At 43.3% G+C, this 20,913-nt stretch overlaps 1 protein-coding gene across 2 annotated transcripts; it reads left to right on the top strand.

Moving 5' to 3' along the window:
• Positions 1 to 1,600: 1,600 nt before the first annotated feature.
• Positions 1,601 to 11,712, top strand: surf4l (surfeit 4, like). Of its 2 annotated transcripts, XM_047381720.1 has the most exons (6): positions 1,601 to 3,975; positions 4,123 to 4,258; positions 4,663 to 4,761; positions 4,854 to 5,070; positions 8,752 to 9,060; positions 9,740 to 10,585. In XM_047381720.1, exons 4-6 carry the CDS (start codon positions 4,870 to 4,872, stop codon positions 9,974 to 9,976), a joined length of 747 nt encoding a protein of 248 aa, XP_047237676.1. In that variant the 5' UTR covers positions 1,601 to 3,975; positions 4,123 to 4,258; positions 4,663 to 4,761; positions 4,854 to 4,869; the 3' UTR covers positions 9,977 to 10,585. The 2 variants fall into 2 exon arrangements, with proteins under 2 accessions (XP_047237676.1, XP_047237678.1); XM_047381722.1 differs by lacking the exons at positions 1,601 to 3,975; positions 4,123 to 4,258; positions 4,663 to 4,761; positions 4,854 to 5,070 and adding exons at positions 6,825 to 7,099; positions 11,423 to 11,712 and having other exon boundaries at positions 9,740 to 9,972.
• Positions 11,713 to 20,913: the final 9,201 nt, after the last annotated feature.

Raw genomic sequence — 20,913 nt, 5'->3', positions numbered from 1 at the left:
CTCTGTCACACTATTGCTGCGACTAACTAGATGTTCTCTGTTTTTCCTCCCATAGAGTTTTTTCCTAGATGAAGCCACTAAAGGAGCAACTACTGCATCAACTCTTAACTTTTCCATTAACATAGAAAGTGCTCCTGGATCAGTGCTTCTGTGTCTGTTCTGTCTTCTCAAAGTGTTGCTGCAGATGGCCGTTCACATTGCACCAGGTCCTGGTTCTGCTGGTGGAGGACAGTTTTCCTCTCCATTGTTGCTTCATGGATGATCAGTATGAGTGAAGGCTTCAAGTCAAACAGAACCTGACTGCATTCTTTTAGAACCTGGATTGTATTGGATTGGCTGTAACTGACTCTGAATCTGTCTGTATGATTGGGTTGAACTGAACTCCATCTGGATGTGAGGTTGTTCCTAATGAGATGGACCGGCTCAGTAACCTTCTCACTCAGAGCAGTCTGTGATCCATGAAGCCATCGAGCGTGTTTATTTTTAGTGTTGTCACATGAAGGCTGATGAATGTAACTGAACGTTCAGCTGAGGTTGTTATGATGTTCTATTCAGACAGGTCCAATTAGCAGATGTTTGTTTGTTCTCAGAACTACAGAGCTCAAAGGAGACGAAGGGAAGAGGAGGAGAAACGTGAAGACAGATCTGCCCCGACCTGATCCAATTACTCAGTTTCCCAGAGTGCATCAGAAGATCCTGGCAACTTCCTGATAATGATGTCATGATGCTCCAAGAACACCTGCTGCACCTCACGCTGAAAACTGCAGAAGTTTGGGTCCGGTACCAACAGTGAACTATGCTGCCATCTGATGGCTGCTGCAGGAAGTACAGCTGCCTGTCCATTAAAGGAACAGACCATAGTTCATTCCTGCAGTCCACTGAAGGTAGAATTTAGGCTCATTCTCACTGCAGGCAAATTCGACCCATATCTGACTTTTTCAGGACAGAACGTCCCAGTACCGATCTTTTCACCTCCAAAAAAATCCAAACTGGATACATATTTCCTTTCTAGTTTTTAAACATCTGCAGTCAGAACAGTCATGACTGATTTCATCCAACTTCTATATCATGGTCCTGGTTCCGACTGGCATCCACTCAGACTTCTCATCACTGCTCCACAGAGGGCCGTTGTTAATAGCTTTGCTCTCAGTTTTCTTACCTTTCTTTGTCTTCTTATGATGTGGTTATTATATTGTCAACTGTCATTGTTCAACAGCTGAATGAACAAAGAGGCCAGCAGCCATTACTACTTCTCTAAATGGAACGCTGCCGTAGGACGTCATTATTCTCCTGCGCAAGCGAATCATTTTGGGGTCGTGACCTGTTCAGACAGAAGTCTGATCGAGGTCGCATTTAATTATTAGTTTGAATGACCTCGCAAAAAAAATCTGATTTTAGCAAGAAAACAGATTTGATGCTTGTGTGAACATAGCCAAAGTTCTGGGAATACTGCAGCATCACATCCACTACCAGACATTGGACAATTCAGTTTATTTCTATAGCTCCAATTCACAACACATGTCATCTCAAGGTTCTTCACAACAGTCAGGTTCATACATTCCTATTAATCAGATTCAGTTATTTATTCAAATTGGATAAAAAGTTTTTCTATCTAAGGAAACCCAGCAGATTGCATCCAGTCAGTGACTTGCAGCATTCACTCCTCCTGGATGAGCATGTAGAGACAGTGGACAGTCACTGGTGTTGACTTTGCAGCAATCCCTCAACCTTCAACAGTACTGAATGTTTGACCGAATAATGCCCCTTTTCCTTTAGACCCTGGAGCGGTACCAGCTAGAGGACATGAGAGGGTAAGCTAATGCTACCTAATGCTAGCTTGCTGTAGTGATCATATACACAATAAACCCAACGTGCAACGATTTAACAGTTGAAGATATTAAAATATGCTGTGAATAGTGACTCCGCCCCCTAACCAATCGGTGACCAACAGTCTCCTGAGGTCAGGTTTTCAGCATGATTGAAAGCGCTGAAGGTGGCCGGACTCTGGATTGGAGATAGGATGAGGAGCTCCTTCATCTAGGGAAACTAAGAGTAGACCCTCTGCAGTCAGCTGAGGTGGTTCACCTGATCAGGACTCTCCTTTTGGAGGATTTCCACAGGTCCCACTGGGAGGAGTCTGTGAGACAAGCCTAGCAACCTACAGGTTTTCCTGTACCTTACTGGTCTGGGAACACTTTGGGATCTTCCAGGAGAAGCTGTAGCTGGGAGAGGGATGTATGTATTCAGTTCCTCTACCTGGAACCCTGGGAGCTTATGAGGGCGGATGGATAAATGGCGAGACACTTCCAACATCAGAAAGTATTCCAGTTATTTTTTATTCCCATTCCCAAACACTAATGGGTATCATTGTTAGACTGTAAATTCATCTAAATATTAAAACTGCATTCTCAGATTTTCTGAAGTTGTTTTTGTTTGATTTGAACTGGACACTTGAAATAAAACAAACCAAAAGGGTTCAGCGTAATATTCAAAGGAATAAAAATCACTGAAAATAAATGAATAAACAAAGCAATATTAAGTAAAAAGGTATTACTACATTTGAAAATGATAATGGGAAAATTCACCAAATTGATTTTTCCTTCAACAACAGAACCTTCAGTAGCAAGAAATAAAACTAGGCAGCAATCTTCCATCATCTGGGGCGTAAGTATTGGTGCTTGTCTCCAGAGGTCATCGGGTCGAGTCCATCCTGGACAGGCCTCCGTCACAGGACAATTACAGAGACCGGTTCACCTAGCAGGCATGTTTTTGGACCATGGGCGGAACCCGGAGTACTTAGACAGAAACACGTCCACGAGGAGAACATGTAGAGAGCCCGGGATTCGAACCCAGAACCTTGCAGCCCTCACGTTATATAGAACCTGAGCATGTTTTCTTAATACCACAGGGGGGCGCTCTGCGGCGCAGTGGGGAGGATTGCATGTCGGAAGAGGAGACGGTATCGTCAGCCTCACAGCGAGTCGGACCGGGACTCGAACCTGACCCTGGAACCGTTTCTCTAGTGACAGAGATGGGTCACAGAGACCTGATGAGCCAGGCGGAGGACCTGGCGGACAAGTTGAGCTCCTAACACCGGGAACCTGTCGGTCAGGAAGTTCGGAACTGGGATCCAGAGCTGAGCTCCGTTCAGCTGCTGGTTCCGGAGCGTGTTGAAGGTTTAAAATCTGTTCATTTCCAGAGACCGCAGCCTGAGAGGTGAAGAAGAAGAAAAATCAGTAAATGAATAAAAACCAGAACCTACTGTGATGAGTTTGTTTGGGCCAACAGCAAGACGGGTTCGCGGTGGTATCTTCCAGACGGTGATCAGCTGCTGAAGGTCCTGCTGCAGAGCAAGTTCTTGTTAAACTCAATAAACTTTGAATGGAATCTGGTAGCGAAACTAAAGGAAGCGGGTCTTAAAGTTTTATTTTAAAATGCTTTAAATTACAAAAAAAAAAAACACGGTTCCGAAGGTATAAAGAGTTATTACTGTAACTCAAGTTGTAGTTAATCTGTCACCTGTTGCGTCAGGTAAATGTGACGTCATAAACTGTCTCTCCTCCCCCAACAAGCACCACCTCCCCCCACGCAGCCCACCTCTGCTTGGTCAGTACCTTCCTGGAGGACTCGGTCCGGTTGTGGTTCCAGTGGATGGATCAGAGCGAGTACATCAACTCCACCTGGAGCTGCCGAGGTCTGCTGGCCAACGTGTTGGTTCTGATCCAGCTGCGTGAAGCTGACACCCCACCCACTTGAAACATTTCAGTAAATAGACAGAATGGTTTGTGCTGGTTTGGTTTCTGAAATATTAAAGATGATTTTTTAGGTCATCCAGAGGTCACCATTTTACTCCTAATTGAACCGGAGTGGTCTCATTATTTAGTGCTTCGTTTGGACTGTTTTCTTCTTCTTTTTTGATTTCGTTTATTGATGGTTGGCAAGGTAATTGGATCATTACCGTCACCGACTGGTATGGTGTGTGAACCAGAATGTCACTCAAGGGTTATATCTGTAACTGGATAACAAAATACTCTGATCATTTTTCCAAATATATCAGCTAAATCTAGTTTTATCTTCATTATTTTATGCTGCTCACCGATCAGTGTTATGTTTTACTTTCAGGTGATAGCATATCTTCACCTAAATAGGAGACAATAAATGTGACCTGCTGCAGGCTGTCATTACTGTTGTGGTTCAGTGTCACCAATTCAGTCAGTGTGAAGTTGTTGGATGTTGACAACGCAGAAAAGGACATACGGTAAGTCTTTTATTTCTCTTTAATGGAAAAAGCCTATGCCTTTTCTAAACAATGGACACAAGGACCGCGGAACCGGTAGGGCCGGTAAGGCCGGTAGGGCCGGTAAGGCCGGTAGGGCCGGGGCCCTACCTACTTTTGGTCATCAAAGATGTAAAATAATTAGAAAAAGTTCTTTGTGTCATGTGATGTGAACAAAACTTTTCCCACACAAACGTTAGCCACCTAGCATTGCTTCTGATCGGTATCAGTTTGATATCCTCGTTAGGGTCCATTTTTATTGTTTACGATGAAACGTAAAATAACAGATGTTTTTGGCACAATGCCACCAAAAGTGAAGGGAATTTCGGCTGCAGATATTCCACCTGTGGTTTACTGTTATTTAACACATGGGGATGCTTCAGCAGATGGGTCTGCTGCTTCCCCTGGCTTGTTTGTCGCTACAGCAGACATGGAGGATAACCCTGGGTGTGCCGCTGCTGCCTCGGCTGTCCATACTATATCTGGTGGTTGTCATCCAGTGAGCAATTTAATCTACAGCACATGTTCATCTGTCTGCCTTTGTTAATTTGGTCACTCTGTTCTTTCACCGTGATAGCCGCTCCTCCAGAAAAATGTTTACCGCCTTCTGGCCCGACTGTATAATCCTCCATTGCTCCAGAGCTCCCAGCTTCCACATCTTCTTCTTCTACAAGCCAGGCAGAGGTTCACTGCTCCAGCGACTGTTGCAGGGATCTGACAAAGTCTCACCAACCAGACGACCCAGCAATTCTCTCTGGGACAAGACGGGTACAAGGTGTAACACAGAACAGCCGGTTTGTTCAACCACAGTGGTTTAAAGATTTCAAGTGGCTAACGCTGGTCCAACGCGGGCAAAAATATTCTGCACTCAGTGTCGCCTTTGGTCCATTAAAGGACTGGGTTTGGGATGAAGCAAAACTAATGAAAACGCTTTCTCTGTGCTTGGATTCCAAAACTGGAAAAATGCTGTGTGCTCTTTTCGAAAACATGAAAGCAGCAAATATCATAGAGAGGTTGTAGTTTATTACAACATGTATTCATCCCAAGAGCAGACTATTTGGTCCCAGCTTAACGCCCAGCTCAAAGTTAAACAACAGCACAGACGCGACATGCTGGTTAAGGAGATAACTTCCATCATGTATCTCATGGGTCAGGACATGGTACTAGATAGTAATAATCCAACAAACAGCAACCTTTACAAGCTGTTGGAATTACGCACACAGGGTTGTCCTGAAATGTACCAGTGGTTGGCAGACAGAAACTATATGAGCCATGACATAATAAATGAACTGATTAATTCAGTTTCTCATTCAGTATTGTCACAGATTATTTCACCTATTCGTGGGGAGTTTTATGCAATATTAGCAGATGAAACGAGAGACATTTCAAACAAAGAGCAGTTAGTGGTTCTTTTCCTCTGGGTTGACGACAGTTTTGTCCCTCACCAGGACTTTGTTGGGCTATTCGACTTGCCGCAGGCTGACGCCTCCACCATCCTCACTGCACTAAACGATGTTCTTGTCCGCTGCAACATTTTGCCCAGTATGTGCCGTGGACCGGCATATGATGGGGCAGCAAGTATGTCTGGACATTTGAATGGAGTTGCAGCAAGCTTCAAACGGGACAATCCGGCAGCTGTTTATGTGCATTGTCTTAATTTATGTTTGCAAGAAACAGGAAAAAAATGTAAAGTCATGAGAGATGCGCTGGATTTTGTGCTAGAAGTTGCACATATTGTGAAACAATCTCCCAAACAGAGCCACAAGTTTCAAGTCTTAAAACATGAAATGGCCCCCGGTAATAGTAACCTGCGCACTCTTTGCCCAACGAGATGGACAGTGCGCACAGGTGCAGTGAAATCTGGCCTTGATAACTACGCTTTACTTTCCACATTGATGACTGAAATAAATGAAGAATCATACAGCGATGAAGCTGGGGGAATTTTGGCTGCGCTGGACAAATTTAGCACATTTTATGGTTTGCATCTGGTGCTCATGTGTTTTTCTCCGACTGAGCAGCTGTCTAGAACCTTACAGACTGTAAACATATCATTACAGGATGCACAAAAGGCTGTAGCTTTGACGAGGAACTTAATTCAGGGAACGAGGTCAGATCACGTTTTTGAGGAGTTTTACCAAAACGTTTTGAAACACTCGCAAGGTCTCACAGACGCCCCAGTGTTGCCCCGGCAACAGAAACGCCATACTAGACTAGATTCAGGAAGAGAGTCTGCACACACATTCCAGAACCCAGTGGATTATTATAGAAAAATATACTTTGAGCTCCTGGATCTACTTGATGGTGAATTGGAGCGGCGTTTTGAACAGAGAGACTTGCATGTCCCAGCTGCTCTGGAGCACATGATTATTTCTGCCACTAAAAAAGAGACTCCATCTTTCCCTTCTCTAATAATGGATCTCTACAACAGTGATTTTGACAGTGACACTCTCCGTGCGCAGCTGGGAATGTTGCCGGGCGTGATTCAGACTTCTGGGATTGAGCGAGGCCCAACAATAGCCTCAGTAGCGTCAGCAATGAATGCCACTCCTGTGGCAAAAAATCTACTCCCAGAGGTGCACAAACTGTTGAAATTATTCTACACCATCCCTGTGTCCGCTGCCAGAGCTGAGAGGTGTTTCTAATCCCTTCATCGTATCAAGACGTATTTAAGATCAACAATGACCCAGAGAAGACTGAATAGCTTGATGTGCGCCCACACACACAGGGAGGTTTTGACCACAGTGGATGCTTTGAGGATAGCCAGAGACTTTATCCAGCATAATGACAGACGGAGACACTTCTTCGGAAATATTTAGAACTGGGGTGAGTTTGACTTTTTATTTCTATTATTTCTTTCAGGCTTACCGTAGTTCCCCTGTGGCGCGAGCACAGTGCGACGGATCCGAGCCTGCAACAAGCACGCGCCTTTTTTGCCGCGTGAGCGGCGAGGAGACGCTGGGGAAACCGTATCTGATGGGGAAACGTGAATTGACGTGACAGGGACGCTGTGCCGGTCCGTTGTGGTGAAGAGAGAGCTGAGCCAAAAAGCAAAGCTCTCAATTTACTGGTCGGTCTACGTTCCTACCCTCACCTATGGCCATGAACTTTGGGTCATGACCGAAAGAACGAGATCCCGGATACAAGCGGCTGAAATGAGCTTCCTCTGTAGGGTGGCCGGGCACTCCCTTAGAGATAGGGTGAGGAGCTCGGAGTAGAGCTGCTGCTCCTCCACATAGAGAGGAGACAGTTGAGGTGGCTCGGCCATCGATACCGGATGCCTCCTGGACGCCTTCCTCGGGAGGTGTTCCAGGCACGTCCCACCAGGAGGAGGCACAGGACACGCTGGAGGGACTATGTCTCTCGGCTGGCCTGGGAACGCCTTGTACTCCCCCCGGAGGAGCTGGAGGAGGTGTCTGGAGAGAGGGACGTCTGGGTGTCTCTGCTGAGTCTGCTGCCCCCATGACCCGGTCCCGGATAAAGTGGAAGACGACGAGTACGAGTATATATTATATTATGTTGATGTTATATTGTCATACATGATCATAGAGAAGACAACTGAGACGGTTGTCCAGCAGACAGCCTCATCCTCCATAAGAAGGGTAGAACACTGAGACAGCTGGCTGTTCACAATAGTCAAGAATAATAATGGAAAGTTGAGTGGAGGGAAAACGTGTGGTAGAAAAAGGTCAGCTTTGTTTTATCAAGTCTAAAATGACAGTAGCTGTCTACAAGAACATTTTAAAGCACTTCATGCTTTCTGCTAAAAAACTTCATTAAGATGCTGATTTCAGTTCCTAGCAGGACTTGGTACTGACCCACCCCACCAAATGTACCAAAACCTGCTTTAATCACCATGGTAACACCAGCAAACAGTTCAGACCCAAAGTCCCTAGAGAGTTTATGGACTGTTGTCCAGAGGAAGATGAGAGACACCAAAACCAACAATGCAGACGAGCTGAAGCCCGTTATAAAACCTGGGCTTCCTGAACATCTCAGCAGAACAACGGGCTGATCTCCTCCATGCCATGGTGCACTGATGCAGTAATTCATGCAAAAGGAGCCCAGACCAAGTACTGAGAGCAGATATTGTACAGAACCTGGACTTACTGTTCTGTAGGTCCATATTTCTGGATTCAGTTCCTTTTCATTGACCTGATGTAATGTCATTTTTTCAGAAACTGAATTTTGCATTTTCATGAATTGTGGTGAGAATCGTCAAAATGAACAAAATTAAATAATTGAAATTTTCCTTAATTGAACTGAACTGAAGACAACCTTTCCATGCTGTTCTAATTTATGAGCTTTTAATCTGCCTTTAGTGACCATTTGTCCTGAAAAGAACAAACTGGTTCACAGAAAACTAGCGCAGCAGAATCTGAGCCAGTTTTTACTCTGAGGGCCATGTTGGATTAGAATAACAGGAAGTGATGTCAGAATGAGACATTATCTGACTGTGATACTGTTTGCTCCAGCAGATGGTGGCCTACAGCATGCTCTCGAACCTGAAGTTCCTCTACAGCAGACCCCACCTCTCCACCCTGTCACATGACCCCACAGATAGCATCAGGTGTGTAGCCCCTCCCCCTGTCTGCAGGAATCTGGCGCTGGGCAGCGGCCTGCTCCTCCTCCTCGCTGAATGCAGACAGGAAGCTCGCGGCGTGTTTGCAGGCTTCCCGTCTGTCGTACAGTGGCGCTCCCCCAAACATCTGCTGCGCTTGGGAGGAAGAGTGCTCCTCATCCTCATGTCCATGACGCTGCTGCACCTCGAGTTGGGCGTGCTCAGTGTGAGTGTCACACACAACATGTCTGGATCGCTGCAGTAATTAGAAAATCGTCTGGTGATATTTCCGCCATGACACCATATTTGGGACATACTGTGCAGGCCTCCAGCAGAATGACCCGGTGCAGAGAGAGCAGAACAAATACGAGAATGATGCAGAACAAACAGCAGTCCTTTTACCAGGACCAGAACTTGCTGTTACACCGGAGAACTGGTCTAGTTTCACTCAGTTCTCTGAAAGCTCCTCTTCAGTTTCTGCTCGGTTCTGGATCTTTGTGCTTTGTTTTAAAGGTTTAAAAAATCTGACTAATGGAACCAGTTGTAACATCCAGGTGGCTCTGATCAACCAGCCAGTTCTGCCGGGGTGGACTGTGGTTCAGAATAACACTTGAATCTTTAACAGCCACATGAAACAGAACCGTTTAGATCACAGAGACGTTCACATGTTTGAGTGCAACACTGATGATGGAGCTGCAGTTGTGATTTGATTTTTTTTGTTAAAGTAACAAATCCAGTGCTGTTTGGAGAAGGAGGGAATCACCATGGCAACCAGTAACCCATCATCTTCCTCTTCTTTTCTTGTGTTTGATGATGTCTTCTTGCTGTCTGACTCCACTGTTTGTGACGTGGTATTAGCTCAGCTGTCAGCGCTGTATAAAGAACTGGGACTCTGACCCGTACAGGTTCTGCAAGACCTGGTGGACATGGGGCTCATGCTGATGGTGGCGGTGGGTTTTAAGACGAAGCTGGCAGCTCTGACGCTGGTCATCTGTCTGCTCTTCATCAACGTCCCCTTCAGCGCCATCCACGACTTCCTGAAGTATGACTTCTTCCAGACCACCTCGGGGATCGGGGGCCTGCTGCTGGTGGCCCTGGGGCCCGGAGGGGTCTCCGTGGACGAAGAGAAGAAAGAGTGGTGAGGAGGAGGAATCTGTGTAGGCTTCTGTTTCTGCTTTCACTTAATCTGACTTCATGTCTTTGATTTATTCTCCTTCAGATTACAACAGGAACAGATTTAGATTCTGCCAGGTTCTGATCCATATACTGACTCAGAATCAGTTTTCAGATGTTTCACTGAGATCAGAGCTGTAGGACTCAAACAGAAACCCATTTCAGTTCCTCTGTCTCTGCTTCTGCTGAGGCTTCATCCTGAAATAATGACTTGGACACCATGAGGCACCTGAGGATGTTTCTGCAGATGAAACCAACCATTAATGGTTCTACCCAAACTGGTCCCAGTTCTGAGCTGTAAACCATTCAGTGATAGAGATTTTGGAGTGATGCTGACTGTGTGTGTTCACATGATTTGGATCAGATTTATCTCCTCGGTGGAGCATCATCTGATCCAGTGGAGAACCTGCACCTCTGATTCAGCTCCTCAGACAAACTGCAGGTTTAAACAGAAGATCACGCAATTGATCAAATTTTCTCGAGGAGAAGACAGGGTGAAGGAGAGCCCAACTTGTCCAGACGGGACATTTTTCTCTGGATCCACGATGGACTCCTGGCAGAAGTGGAGGATTGTGTGTTTGTCGATAATCTCAGTCGAGGATGTGGAAGATGTGTAAATAAATGGATGTTTGATATCAGGATTTCTGCTTTTTGGAGTCAGCGGTTACCTGGCATATCGAGGAATTTGGAGAATGTCAGCAGCTGTTCTGGCCATTATAAGGCTGCCTGGCATGTATGATGGGATCTTCAGGGCGATCAACACTCAGACTGAGATGTTACGTGAGCTGAATCGCAGACTGGATGTGATCCTTAGGATCGCAGGCAGGTTGCGGTTCCTGGACTCAGGGGTGAAATGGGATAAATCTTGGAGAAAGTTGTTCGCTCGGATCTGGCAGAAAGACCAGGAATTTGGCTGTTTGGATTCGCCTTTGAGAAGCACCAGCGAGACTCTCAAGGCTGACGGAAAATTAAGAGTCAGTTTAACCCAAATAATTATTGTTTTTCTGAATCTGGCTCCCCTGCACGGCCTTGATGGCTGGTTATCTTCAACTTCTCCTGGAAGTTATGTAACCATGACGCTCTGCTCCCTCTGCTCCCTCCATTCCCTGAGGACATCTGTGGACCTGCTCAGAACTTTGTGGCCGGTTGATGAACATTCCATCGTATCATCAAGGACAATGGCCTCTGTGACAGTGCTTCATGGACTTACTTGCACACACTCACATGCTTAAGATAAACATATGCACCCCTCACACCACCTTCACCGTTCCCGGCATGATGTTGTTTTGTCAACTTGTTGCTTCTTTGTTCTGAGGTTTTTTACAATCTCAATCTGTATCCTGCTGAGGATAAAGTGTGAAATATGATTTATTTCCTCTACTTACCTAATGTGGCCTCTTTTCTCATCTAACAAGGGCAGCGCCTGTGAGTGGGCAGCAAAGCCTCGGTGACCCGTCCTCCCTTGTCTTGTGTCATGATGTTTGGATGGGTTCTACTGGACTTCTAATTTCCCCTCGGGGATCAATAAAGTATCTTTGAATTGAATTGAATTGAATGATTGGTCATTAGTTTGTTTAACCCCGCCCCTCAGAGCTTCATGGAAGCAGTTCTATGTTCCAGGTTGAACCGGTTCTCATGACCTAGACCCGGTCCAAACTGTAGTTCAGAACCAGAACTGGATGTCCTCAGATGTCTAACTGTGCCTCAAGCAGCTGAACCGATGAACTAAACGGATCAGCCATGTTTTTGTTGGTCAGTTTATTGATGACGTCACAGATGCTGCAGCTCTGAACTCGATGTAGGGACTCAGACTGTTCACTAGGTGGCGCCGCTGCAGCAATAACCCAACAGATTTCAGCTCCTGGTTTCTTCTGGTCGTTTCTTTTTGTCTGTTTCTAAACTGAAGAAATCATTTTGTATCAGTGTGTTTTTGTAGAAGTTAATAAACTGAGCAGCATCAAGAAGCTTCGTTTGGTTCCTGAACGTTCCAGCAGAATCAGGCCAACCAAACAGAACATTTCCAGTTTCATTCAGTGTGATAAAATATCGCATGCAGCTTTTTTAAATAAAGCAAGTCAGACTGACTCTGGTTCAGAGGGAAAGTCTGAGTAACTTCAGATTCAATAGTTTGAATCAGAAGTTTAATAATTACAATTTGGGGAATTTTAGTCACTTTATCAGAACTTTTCCATATTTAAAAAAATAGAAAACATTTTGAATCAAACTGTCTCTGAGATTTCCAGGAAAAAATGCTTCCTGGTGCGGGAAAGCTCTTATTAAGTCACCAACCTTCAGCTTGGCAGATAAATCCTCCTGATTTACATTACCCCAACTTAAACCAGGCTAGGTTCGGTCCAGTTCAAATCCAGTGCCACAGTCCGGTCCAGTTGATCATATAATGCTGAGTGGTAAAAAGGCCGCGCAGCTAATTGCATCAGGTCAGTGACCTGCAGCAGGCGCTCGTTCTGAGCAAGCACGCGGCGACAGTGGAGAGGAGCAACTCTATTTTAACTAGAGGAAACCAGAACCAGGTTTGGTGTCATCAGCCAGCTGCTGGGACCAAAGCAGAAACACTGAACCAGGGGTACTTTCAATGTGAAAGAACACAAATGTAAATTGAAGAATTGGTAAGGCTGTGCTGTAAAAAACTGGAATCCATCTTCGGAGTTTAATTTATGAAGAACCTTTTCAAGCCTCAAACCTTCACTGCTGATCCTTCTTAAGATTTGCTTGAGTTCTAGCTACCTTCTTCTAGCCATAAAAATGGTCTTCCAAAAACAAGATCTAATGGATATAAACAGGCTTTGGTCCTGCTCCTAATAGGCAGATGTTTTGGCATTATTCTCTTTATGAACTTTAATCTGTAGATGATATTGGAGTAAAGTGTTAAAAGTGATCATTATGTCCTCCAGCAGCCTAAACCTGTAGCAGCATAACTACAGAGATAGCTCAATGTAAGACTATTTATCTGCAGGTTTATCTTGTACTTTGCTGCTACTTTCAGTAAGTTTTACCAAAGAACAACTCCTAAGCATCAGGCAGTCCTCTCTAAACATTTTCCTGGTTCTACCGATCCAGACAGCTTAACTGAGATCCTAGTTGAAGGCACTTTGTGGGCTTTACCGAAGGGAAAACGCTATGCCATCGGGGACTGTGCGTTCCACTCCGGTCTGTACCCCTGGCGAATGTTCATTCCCTGGCAAACAAACTGGATAAACCGCTTCTTCTTTGTCAGAAAAATCCGGACTTCTGCAGATCTGCCACCCTCTTTTTCATTCTGAACACATCCTGGACGATGTACTTCGGATGCCGGGTTTCCAGCTGCTTCTAGCAGACCTTAGTGTGGAGCAGTGTGGGAAAAAGAGTGCGGAGGAATCTGCTTTCATGTAGATGAAGGTTGGTGTTCTGACATCACAGGAGCGAGGGAGTTTTCCTCATTTGTTCTTGCTGCTGCTTACATCCCACCCAGAGCCTGTGTATTAGAGACTAAAAACAGCTCACCGACCTGATAACAGACCTGGAGAAAAACACAAAGACTCTTTCATTGTTGGGTTTTTAACGATACAAACCTTTCTAATGAACCTTCACATCACAGACAGCAAATCAAGTGTCCCACCTTGGACACATTGATATTTGGACCACTGTGACCACAGGATGCTTTTTGTGCAGACCCACACGCAGCTTTAGGACTCTGATCACTGCCTGCTTCACCTCATTCCAGCTTACAAGCAAAAACTGACAACCATTAAGCCTGTGGTAATGACTGTAAGGAAGCACAGGCCTGCTTTGACTGCACAGGTTGGAGCGCTGCAGCCACTCACCTAAATGAACTCAGTAACACTGTGACATCATTGTATGCAAGCCGTGGCGTTTTGTACATACAACAACAATAAACCATGGTTCACTCCTCATCTGAGAGGCTAAGAAGCTAACAAGCAGCTTCTCAGCTAATGATTTGCAGAACATCACTAACTATAGCAGCCCATCCCTCTCCCTGAAACTCCCCTGCTTCAAAACTGGGCCAATAAATCTGATTCTGATCTGAACAACCTGGAATCAGTCAGCCATGCCTGGTGCTGGTCCCTTGGTCCCGACTTGGAGCCTCTGCTTGAGCAGCAGCTGAAACCAGCAGATCTGAACTCCTAAGCTTGTTCCTGTCAACCAGGCTGCCGTCAGAATGACCACCTGTCTGTGCTGCAAACATGCATAAATCAAGCACCACGACCTGACCGTAAATCCATCACTGATGGAAACAAATTACTGTCAGACCATTCTGATTCACTGCTGCTGTTTGTCCTCCAAACACTGACAGCCCAGAGCTCCAGCTGCTGCTGCTCCCGAATCAATAACTCATAACTGCAGTAGGTTTTGTCTTCCTGTCTGCCTGTGAGGCGTTCAGGTGCTGCCCTTGGCTGCAGGTTATTACCAGAGCTGAACAAAGCTGAAGGGTTTCCTGTTTGTTACGTTGAAGGACGGGTCTATGAAGAAACCTGACAAAACACTTCAAGGAAACCAACGTCCATGTTAAAGTCTCGGAGACGCTGCTGGTAAAACAGATTTTATTATATTATGATGGAAATCTTTCTGTCAGGTTTTATCAATTATGTCATCAAATAAATTATGTTAAATAACTCAGAGGCTTGTGGAGTAAAAAAATGAACTCAGATGGATTTTAGGAGGTGAAGAGATGCAGCTTGATACTGAAAAACTGACAGTTTATCAAGTCGAGTTTATTTATTTAGCGTTTTTCAGCAACAAGGCATCAAGGTGCTGAACATGAGGAAAAACATGACAATGATACAGAAAATCAAACAATAGAGGTAATAAAAAATAAAGAGAATAGAATGATGGATAAGAAAACGAAAGGAAAGTCGGACTGAAAACGCAACTAATAATGTTTAGATGGCCTAGTCAAAGTTCACTCTAAACAAATACGTTTTTAATCTTGACTTAAAGCAACTTAGGGTTTTGGCGCTTTTACAGTTTTCTGGGAGTTTATTTCCAGATTAGTGGAGCATAAGAACTAAAAGCTGCTTCTCCATGTCTGGTTCTGGTTCTGGTTCTGCAGAGTAGATTTGAGCCAGAAGACCTGAGAGGTCTGGGTGGTTGATCCACTGATAACAAGTCTGTAATGTATTTTGATGCTAAGCCATTCAGTGATTTATAGACTAACAGAAGTATTTTAAAGTCTATTCTCTGAGCTACAGGGAGCCAGTGTAAGGACTTTAGAACCGGGCCGATGTTCTCCACTTTCTTAGTTCTAGTGAGGACGCGAGCAGCAGCGTTCTGGATCAACTGCAGCTGTCTGATCCACTTTTTAGGCAGACCTGTGAAGACACCGTTGCAGTAATCAATTCTACTAAAGATGAACGCATGAATTAGTTTTTCAAGGTCCTGCTGAGACATTAGTCCTTTAATCCTGGAGATGTTCTTTAGGTGATAGAAGGCTGACCTTGTTACTGTCTTTATGTTCCTCTGAAGGTTCAGGTCTGAGTCCATCACTACACCCAGGTTTCTAGACTGACTGGTGGTTTCTAGCCCTAACCCCCTTCTAACCCTGGGTAAAACATGGAGACAGCAGGAAGAAGAACTTAGTTGCTGTACGATTTCTTCTAAGTTTTTGTAGTTTATTTGGTGAAATTGGTAAATTTAGTCAAAATCAGTTCTAGTTGGAGACAACATTGGTCCTGGAGTTGATGTGGATGTTCTGATTGCCTCTCTGATCTTTTGGGTTTTTTCAGTAAAGAAGTTAACAAATTCATTGCAGGTCCTGGTAGAGTGGAGTTCAGATGCTACAGTTACAGGAGGGTTTGTTAACCTGTCAACCGTGGCAAATAATGTACCAACATTGTTAATGTTTTTACTGATGATCTCAGAAAAGAAAGATTCTCTTGCATTTTTCAGTTGTAGGTTATATCTGTATAGTCTCTATTTATAGATAATATAGTGAACCTGGAGTCCAGTCTTTCTCCACCTGCGTTCAGCTTTTCAACACTCATTTTATTCACTTCTGACTGGTGGAGCACTTCTCCATGGAGACATTTTCTTCCCAGAAACGACTTTCACTTTAATTGGAGCAATTGAATCAATGATGTCCGAGATTTTAGAATGAAAGTTATCTACCAGCTCATCTACAGTGTTACAGGGCAAAGTGGAGGTAGAAGAGTAAATCTGGTTAAAGGTTTCAGCAGCACCGTCCTTAAAGATGTGTTTTCTTATCATGTCTCTTTGGTAAATTGAGTCATTGCAGATGATGCTTTCAAAAATAATAGAAAAGTGGTCAGATAGAGCAACATCAGTTACAGACACCTTGGAAATGTTTAGACCCTTAGTGATGATCAAGTCCAAAATATGTCCCTGTTTGTGTGTTTGCTGTTTAACATGTTGAGTCAAACCAACATTTCTAAGAGTGTCACATAGATCTATTGGACTTCTGTCTTCAGGATTGTCCATGTGAATGTTGAAGTCTCCCACAATAATTAAACAGTCATAATCAACACATATCACAGATAAAAGCTCATTAAAATCACTGATAAAGTTTCTTTTGGACTTAGGAGGCCTGTAAATATTCAAGAACATGGTTCGGACCGGGCTCTTTACCTGGAGAGCCAAATATTCAAAAGAGTCAAATTTGCCCAGAAATACATTTTTATACTCTAATAAATCTTTAAACAAAGTGGCTCCTCCACCTTTTCTTTGCTGTCTGCTCTCACAAAGTAAATTGTAGTTCGGAGGCGTCGCCTCTATCAGAATGGGAGCTTCATTAAATTCATATAACCAAGTTTCTGTTAAAAACATAATATTAAGATCGTGGTCAGTAATGAAGTCATTGATTAAAAATGATTTTCCTGACAGAGATCTAATGTTCAGTAAAGCCAGTTTATATGACTTAGTTGCTGATATTAACTCTGTGTCTGGTTGTACCTGACAGTTTATGGCTTTCATTGATTGTTTATTACTGTCTCTTATCCTTTTAGCTTTGTTCTTTCTGTCACATATAAACACAGAGATTTTACAACTATCTCCTATTAGGGGCCCAAGTTCTTCCTGGACATGATCATTTCTGATAGAGTTACCACTGGGGCCCAGACTGTATCACAGAGAAGTGATTTGAAGGTTCTGATTAGGAGGAGATAGATTAGGAGGTGGTGGAGGTCTGCAGCATTTGGAAGATGTTGGTTTAGTAGCAGGTCCTCGGCCACGGGGGGTGTTGAATGGAGAAGATGTCAGAACCATTTGGGTCCCGATTTTAAGAACTTCTTTCATGTTATCAGAATCCAGTAAAGCAAAAAGCGGGCTCAGTGGGGAGATGGGAGAGTTCTGTGTGGTCTGGGTCGGGGTCTGGGGTGAGGGGGGTATAACGGGGGGGGGGTCCACTTCTCCTGTGGATTTTGACGGGGAGACCTTTTGTGATGACCTCTCTTTCTCAGCCAACTGGCTGATTGTTTCTGCTGGAGCTGTTGGAGGCATCGTTATCATTGTTGTTGATGCTCCATGTTCTCTGATGAAGGTTGAAGCTGCTGGTGGATTATTTACTGAATAGAAGAGATTAGATGTTGGACGTTTGGCTCCTGGCTTATTCAAACAGAAACCATCTTGCTTGAAGAGTTGTCTTTTTTCCCAAAAAATATTAAAGTTGTTGATGAAGTTCACAGGTGTAGTAGCACATGCTTTATTCAACCACTTATTAATCATCAGAAGTCTGGAAAAAATCTCACCTCCACAGAAAATCGGTGCAAAGGGTCCTCTGAGAAACACCTTGATATTGAGACCTCCAACAATATTCAGAAGACGAGTGAAATCCTCCTTCAGTCCTTCTGATTTTTTCTTAGCTACGTCATCCATGGCTCCACAGTGTATAATAAGGTTTTCTAGAGACGGGCGTTTTTCTGTGATTGTAAGAATATTCTCTGAGATATCTGACACCGCGTTACTGGTACCAATCAGAACTTCTGTGTTTTTCTTGTTGCAGAAGTTTTTAATCCCATCCACAGCTGTGTTGCCCACTATTAGGGTTTAGAGGCTGACATTTTTTCGGGAATCCCACGGTCACGGGAGACAGCGTCAGTAAAGATCATGTGATTGGGACGGTACAGGATAAAACATGAACTGGACCACATGGGAGCGGGAGCTAACCAATAGGAGGGAAATAAACTAGGATCAATTGTCCTTGGAAATGTAAAACTGAGACTTTGTTATAAACTTTAAGAAAATAAAACTTGAATCGACGCCGCCATTGTGTAGTTTTTTCCCAAGAAGCCTATACTATAATGTAATGTGAGTCAAACGAACTACACGACCCACAAGCCAACAGTGCTTCTGCTCGGTGTTTTCCACCTGCATTCAGAATGGAGGGAGCAAACGCAGGTGGAGAACTGGACGTGGTAAAATTATATTTGTAACGTAAAGTCAGAAATAAGGACTTATCTATTAAACTCATAGAGCTGACAGGAAAGTCGCAAATATTACTGAACTTCAGGAGAGTTGAATGTAGCGGTTTTAACACGCAGTCTGCTGCTTGTAAAACGTGTTTAGTTGTAATCAAGTTCACCAGAGATTAAAGGACACTTTTAAGACAGATTCTGGATTAAATCAGTCCTGCATCTCTTCATTCATCAAACCAAAAGTACCAACATGTGTCAATTCTCATCTGACCAACAAAACTGCTGCATTAAAGATTTAAGAGGTAAGGTACGGAAGCCCGTGAGGGGACATGGAGAAATTTATTTATTTTGCGTCTCCACGCAATACTTTTGCGTTCGGCATTTTGGAGCAGCAGCACAGATGATAAACTGCTCATAAAACAAACACTGATATGTCATTGATATGGTTTATTTGTCATATGCAGGTTAACACGCAGTAAACAATGTGATAAAATGCTTAGGATAAGAAGAACCGTTCAAATCACGATAAAAACAAAAACACTAATGGTGTACAAAAAAAAGTACACATCATGCAGCAGTAATAAGGAAATAAAGTGTCACAGATGTGGTTTCATGCAGTTTTATTGTTCAGTAGTTTGTTTGACAGCTTGTGGATAAAAACGGTCTTTTAGTCTGATTTGAAGATCATTTTATTTAAGGCTGATTTCAAAATAAAACTCAATAAATCTCAAAACGGGTGTAGTGTTTGTTTCATTTTTGCAGTTATCTGGTTTGGAAACTATCCCACAAAGTATTGCGAAATAACGCAAAGACTATTGCGTGGGAACACAAAAAAGAAAAAATTCCCCCATGTCCCCTCGCGGACTCCGTAGAAAGTCTTCATTAAGGGAAGATATTAAATAAATATGTTGTGAAATAGAAAGAAATTGAATGCACCATTAAATGTACAATTTATTTAATACATCATTAAATATTAAGTGTACCACTAATTACGTCATGTCGTCTTTAAAATTATACTTAATTATTCAGTGGCACATTTAATTGCATAATAGTCCATTTCATGATATAATGGTACATTTATTGTTTCTAATGATGTATTAAATAAATAAATGGTACCTTTAATTTAATGGCACATTTAATGTTACATTTCTTTCATGTTACATTTACTTCACTTATGGGACATTCACAACATTTATTTATTTATTTAATGATGATTTTATTGTATTAATTTTGTCCAGTTTGACCCTCCATTCTTGATGCCTGTATAGGAGGTCATGTTAGAATTTAAATCAGGTGTTCTGGAGCAGACAAACATCTAAAACCTGCAGAGAAGAGGTCCCTGAGGACCAGGGCTGTGAACCATTGAGGTACAGTTTCTAAATTGTGAAGGTAAAGCCTTTTTGTCCTTTTGTTCAACAAGTACAGTTCTCTTACTAGGTGCATTTTTCTTTCGTTTCAGCAACTTGAAACATAAAAGTGATGTCATTGTTCAAAGGAAACGATCACTTAATAAATAAGTAAAATACAACTAAGATAGACATGGTCTGTTTCCTTGTTTAATATTTTATTATTTCTTCATTATTATTCTTTTTACTTTAACTAGCCTTTACTACAACTAAAAACAGGGACCTAACTGGTCCTTCAAAGAAATAAATTACCAAAAGACTAAATGAAGAAAACAAAAATGGGAGAGGCACAGGAGTGGGAGTCAATTTACCAGGAGTGGGACGGGACAGGAGAGAAAATCCACTCCCGTGTCACCCTCTATTAGGGTTCTTGGTCTGTTGAGGCGCTTTTTCTCTGGCAGCTTAGGAGAAAACTGTTTAGAATGAAGGTTGTTCTCAAACCTTTTATTGTTCTCAGAAGATGGATCATTTTCCTGGTTTTCATTCTGTAGTGGAGCAAATCTCCATTATTTCCAGCTGTCTCACTCCTATCAGTTGTTGTGACAGCAGCTCGCTGTCGAAGTCTCCTTTTCCCGGGGGAAACGGGGACATTTCTCTGTAATTCTGGCCATTCTAATTTATTTAAATGCTGAGATCTTCCAGTGAGTCGTCCACCTTGATTTTTTGGGCATGGCCCTAAAACATGCCAGGGGGTCTGCTGGTAGGTTTATTCTCAGTGTTCTGATTGACGGCTGAGTTGTTGAGCTGGATGTCACTGTTTGGGATCACAGGCAGAGTTGAACCATCGTTGTACCTCATATTCACCTCCACATTCACTTCTAGTTGATGGATTTTCATCTCCAAAACAGACAATGTCTGTAAAAGTTTGTCGAAGTCCTCTGTGGTGAAGGGAGGCATTTTGTGCTGATTAGCTGGCGTCAACTTGTTCTGCTTTCGAGTTCGATTATAAAAACATCAAAGTCCTTAATAATAATAATCCTTGGGAGTCGCTGGTAAGAAGTAGTTTTAGTCCAATATTTCCATAATTCTGGCTTAGAGATAAAATGTTAGGAGTAAAAGAAAACAAGCAAGCAGGGAGCTTAGGAGAAAAGCGTCTGAGCAGGCAGAGAGGTGGAA

The sequence above is a fragment of the Girardinichthys multiradiatus genome, chromosome 12, assembly GCF_021462225.1.
Source record: "Girardinichthys multiradiatus isolate DD_20200921_A chromosome 12, DD_fGirMul_XY1, whole genome shotgun sequence".
Lineage (NCBI taxonomy): Eukaryota > Metazoa > Chordata > Actinopteri > Cyprinodontiformes > Goodeidae > Girardinichthys > Girardinichthys multiradiatus.
This window is presented reverse-complemented; position numbering and strand designations above follow the sequence as displayed.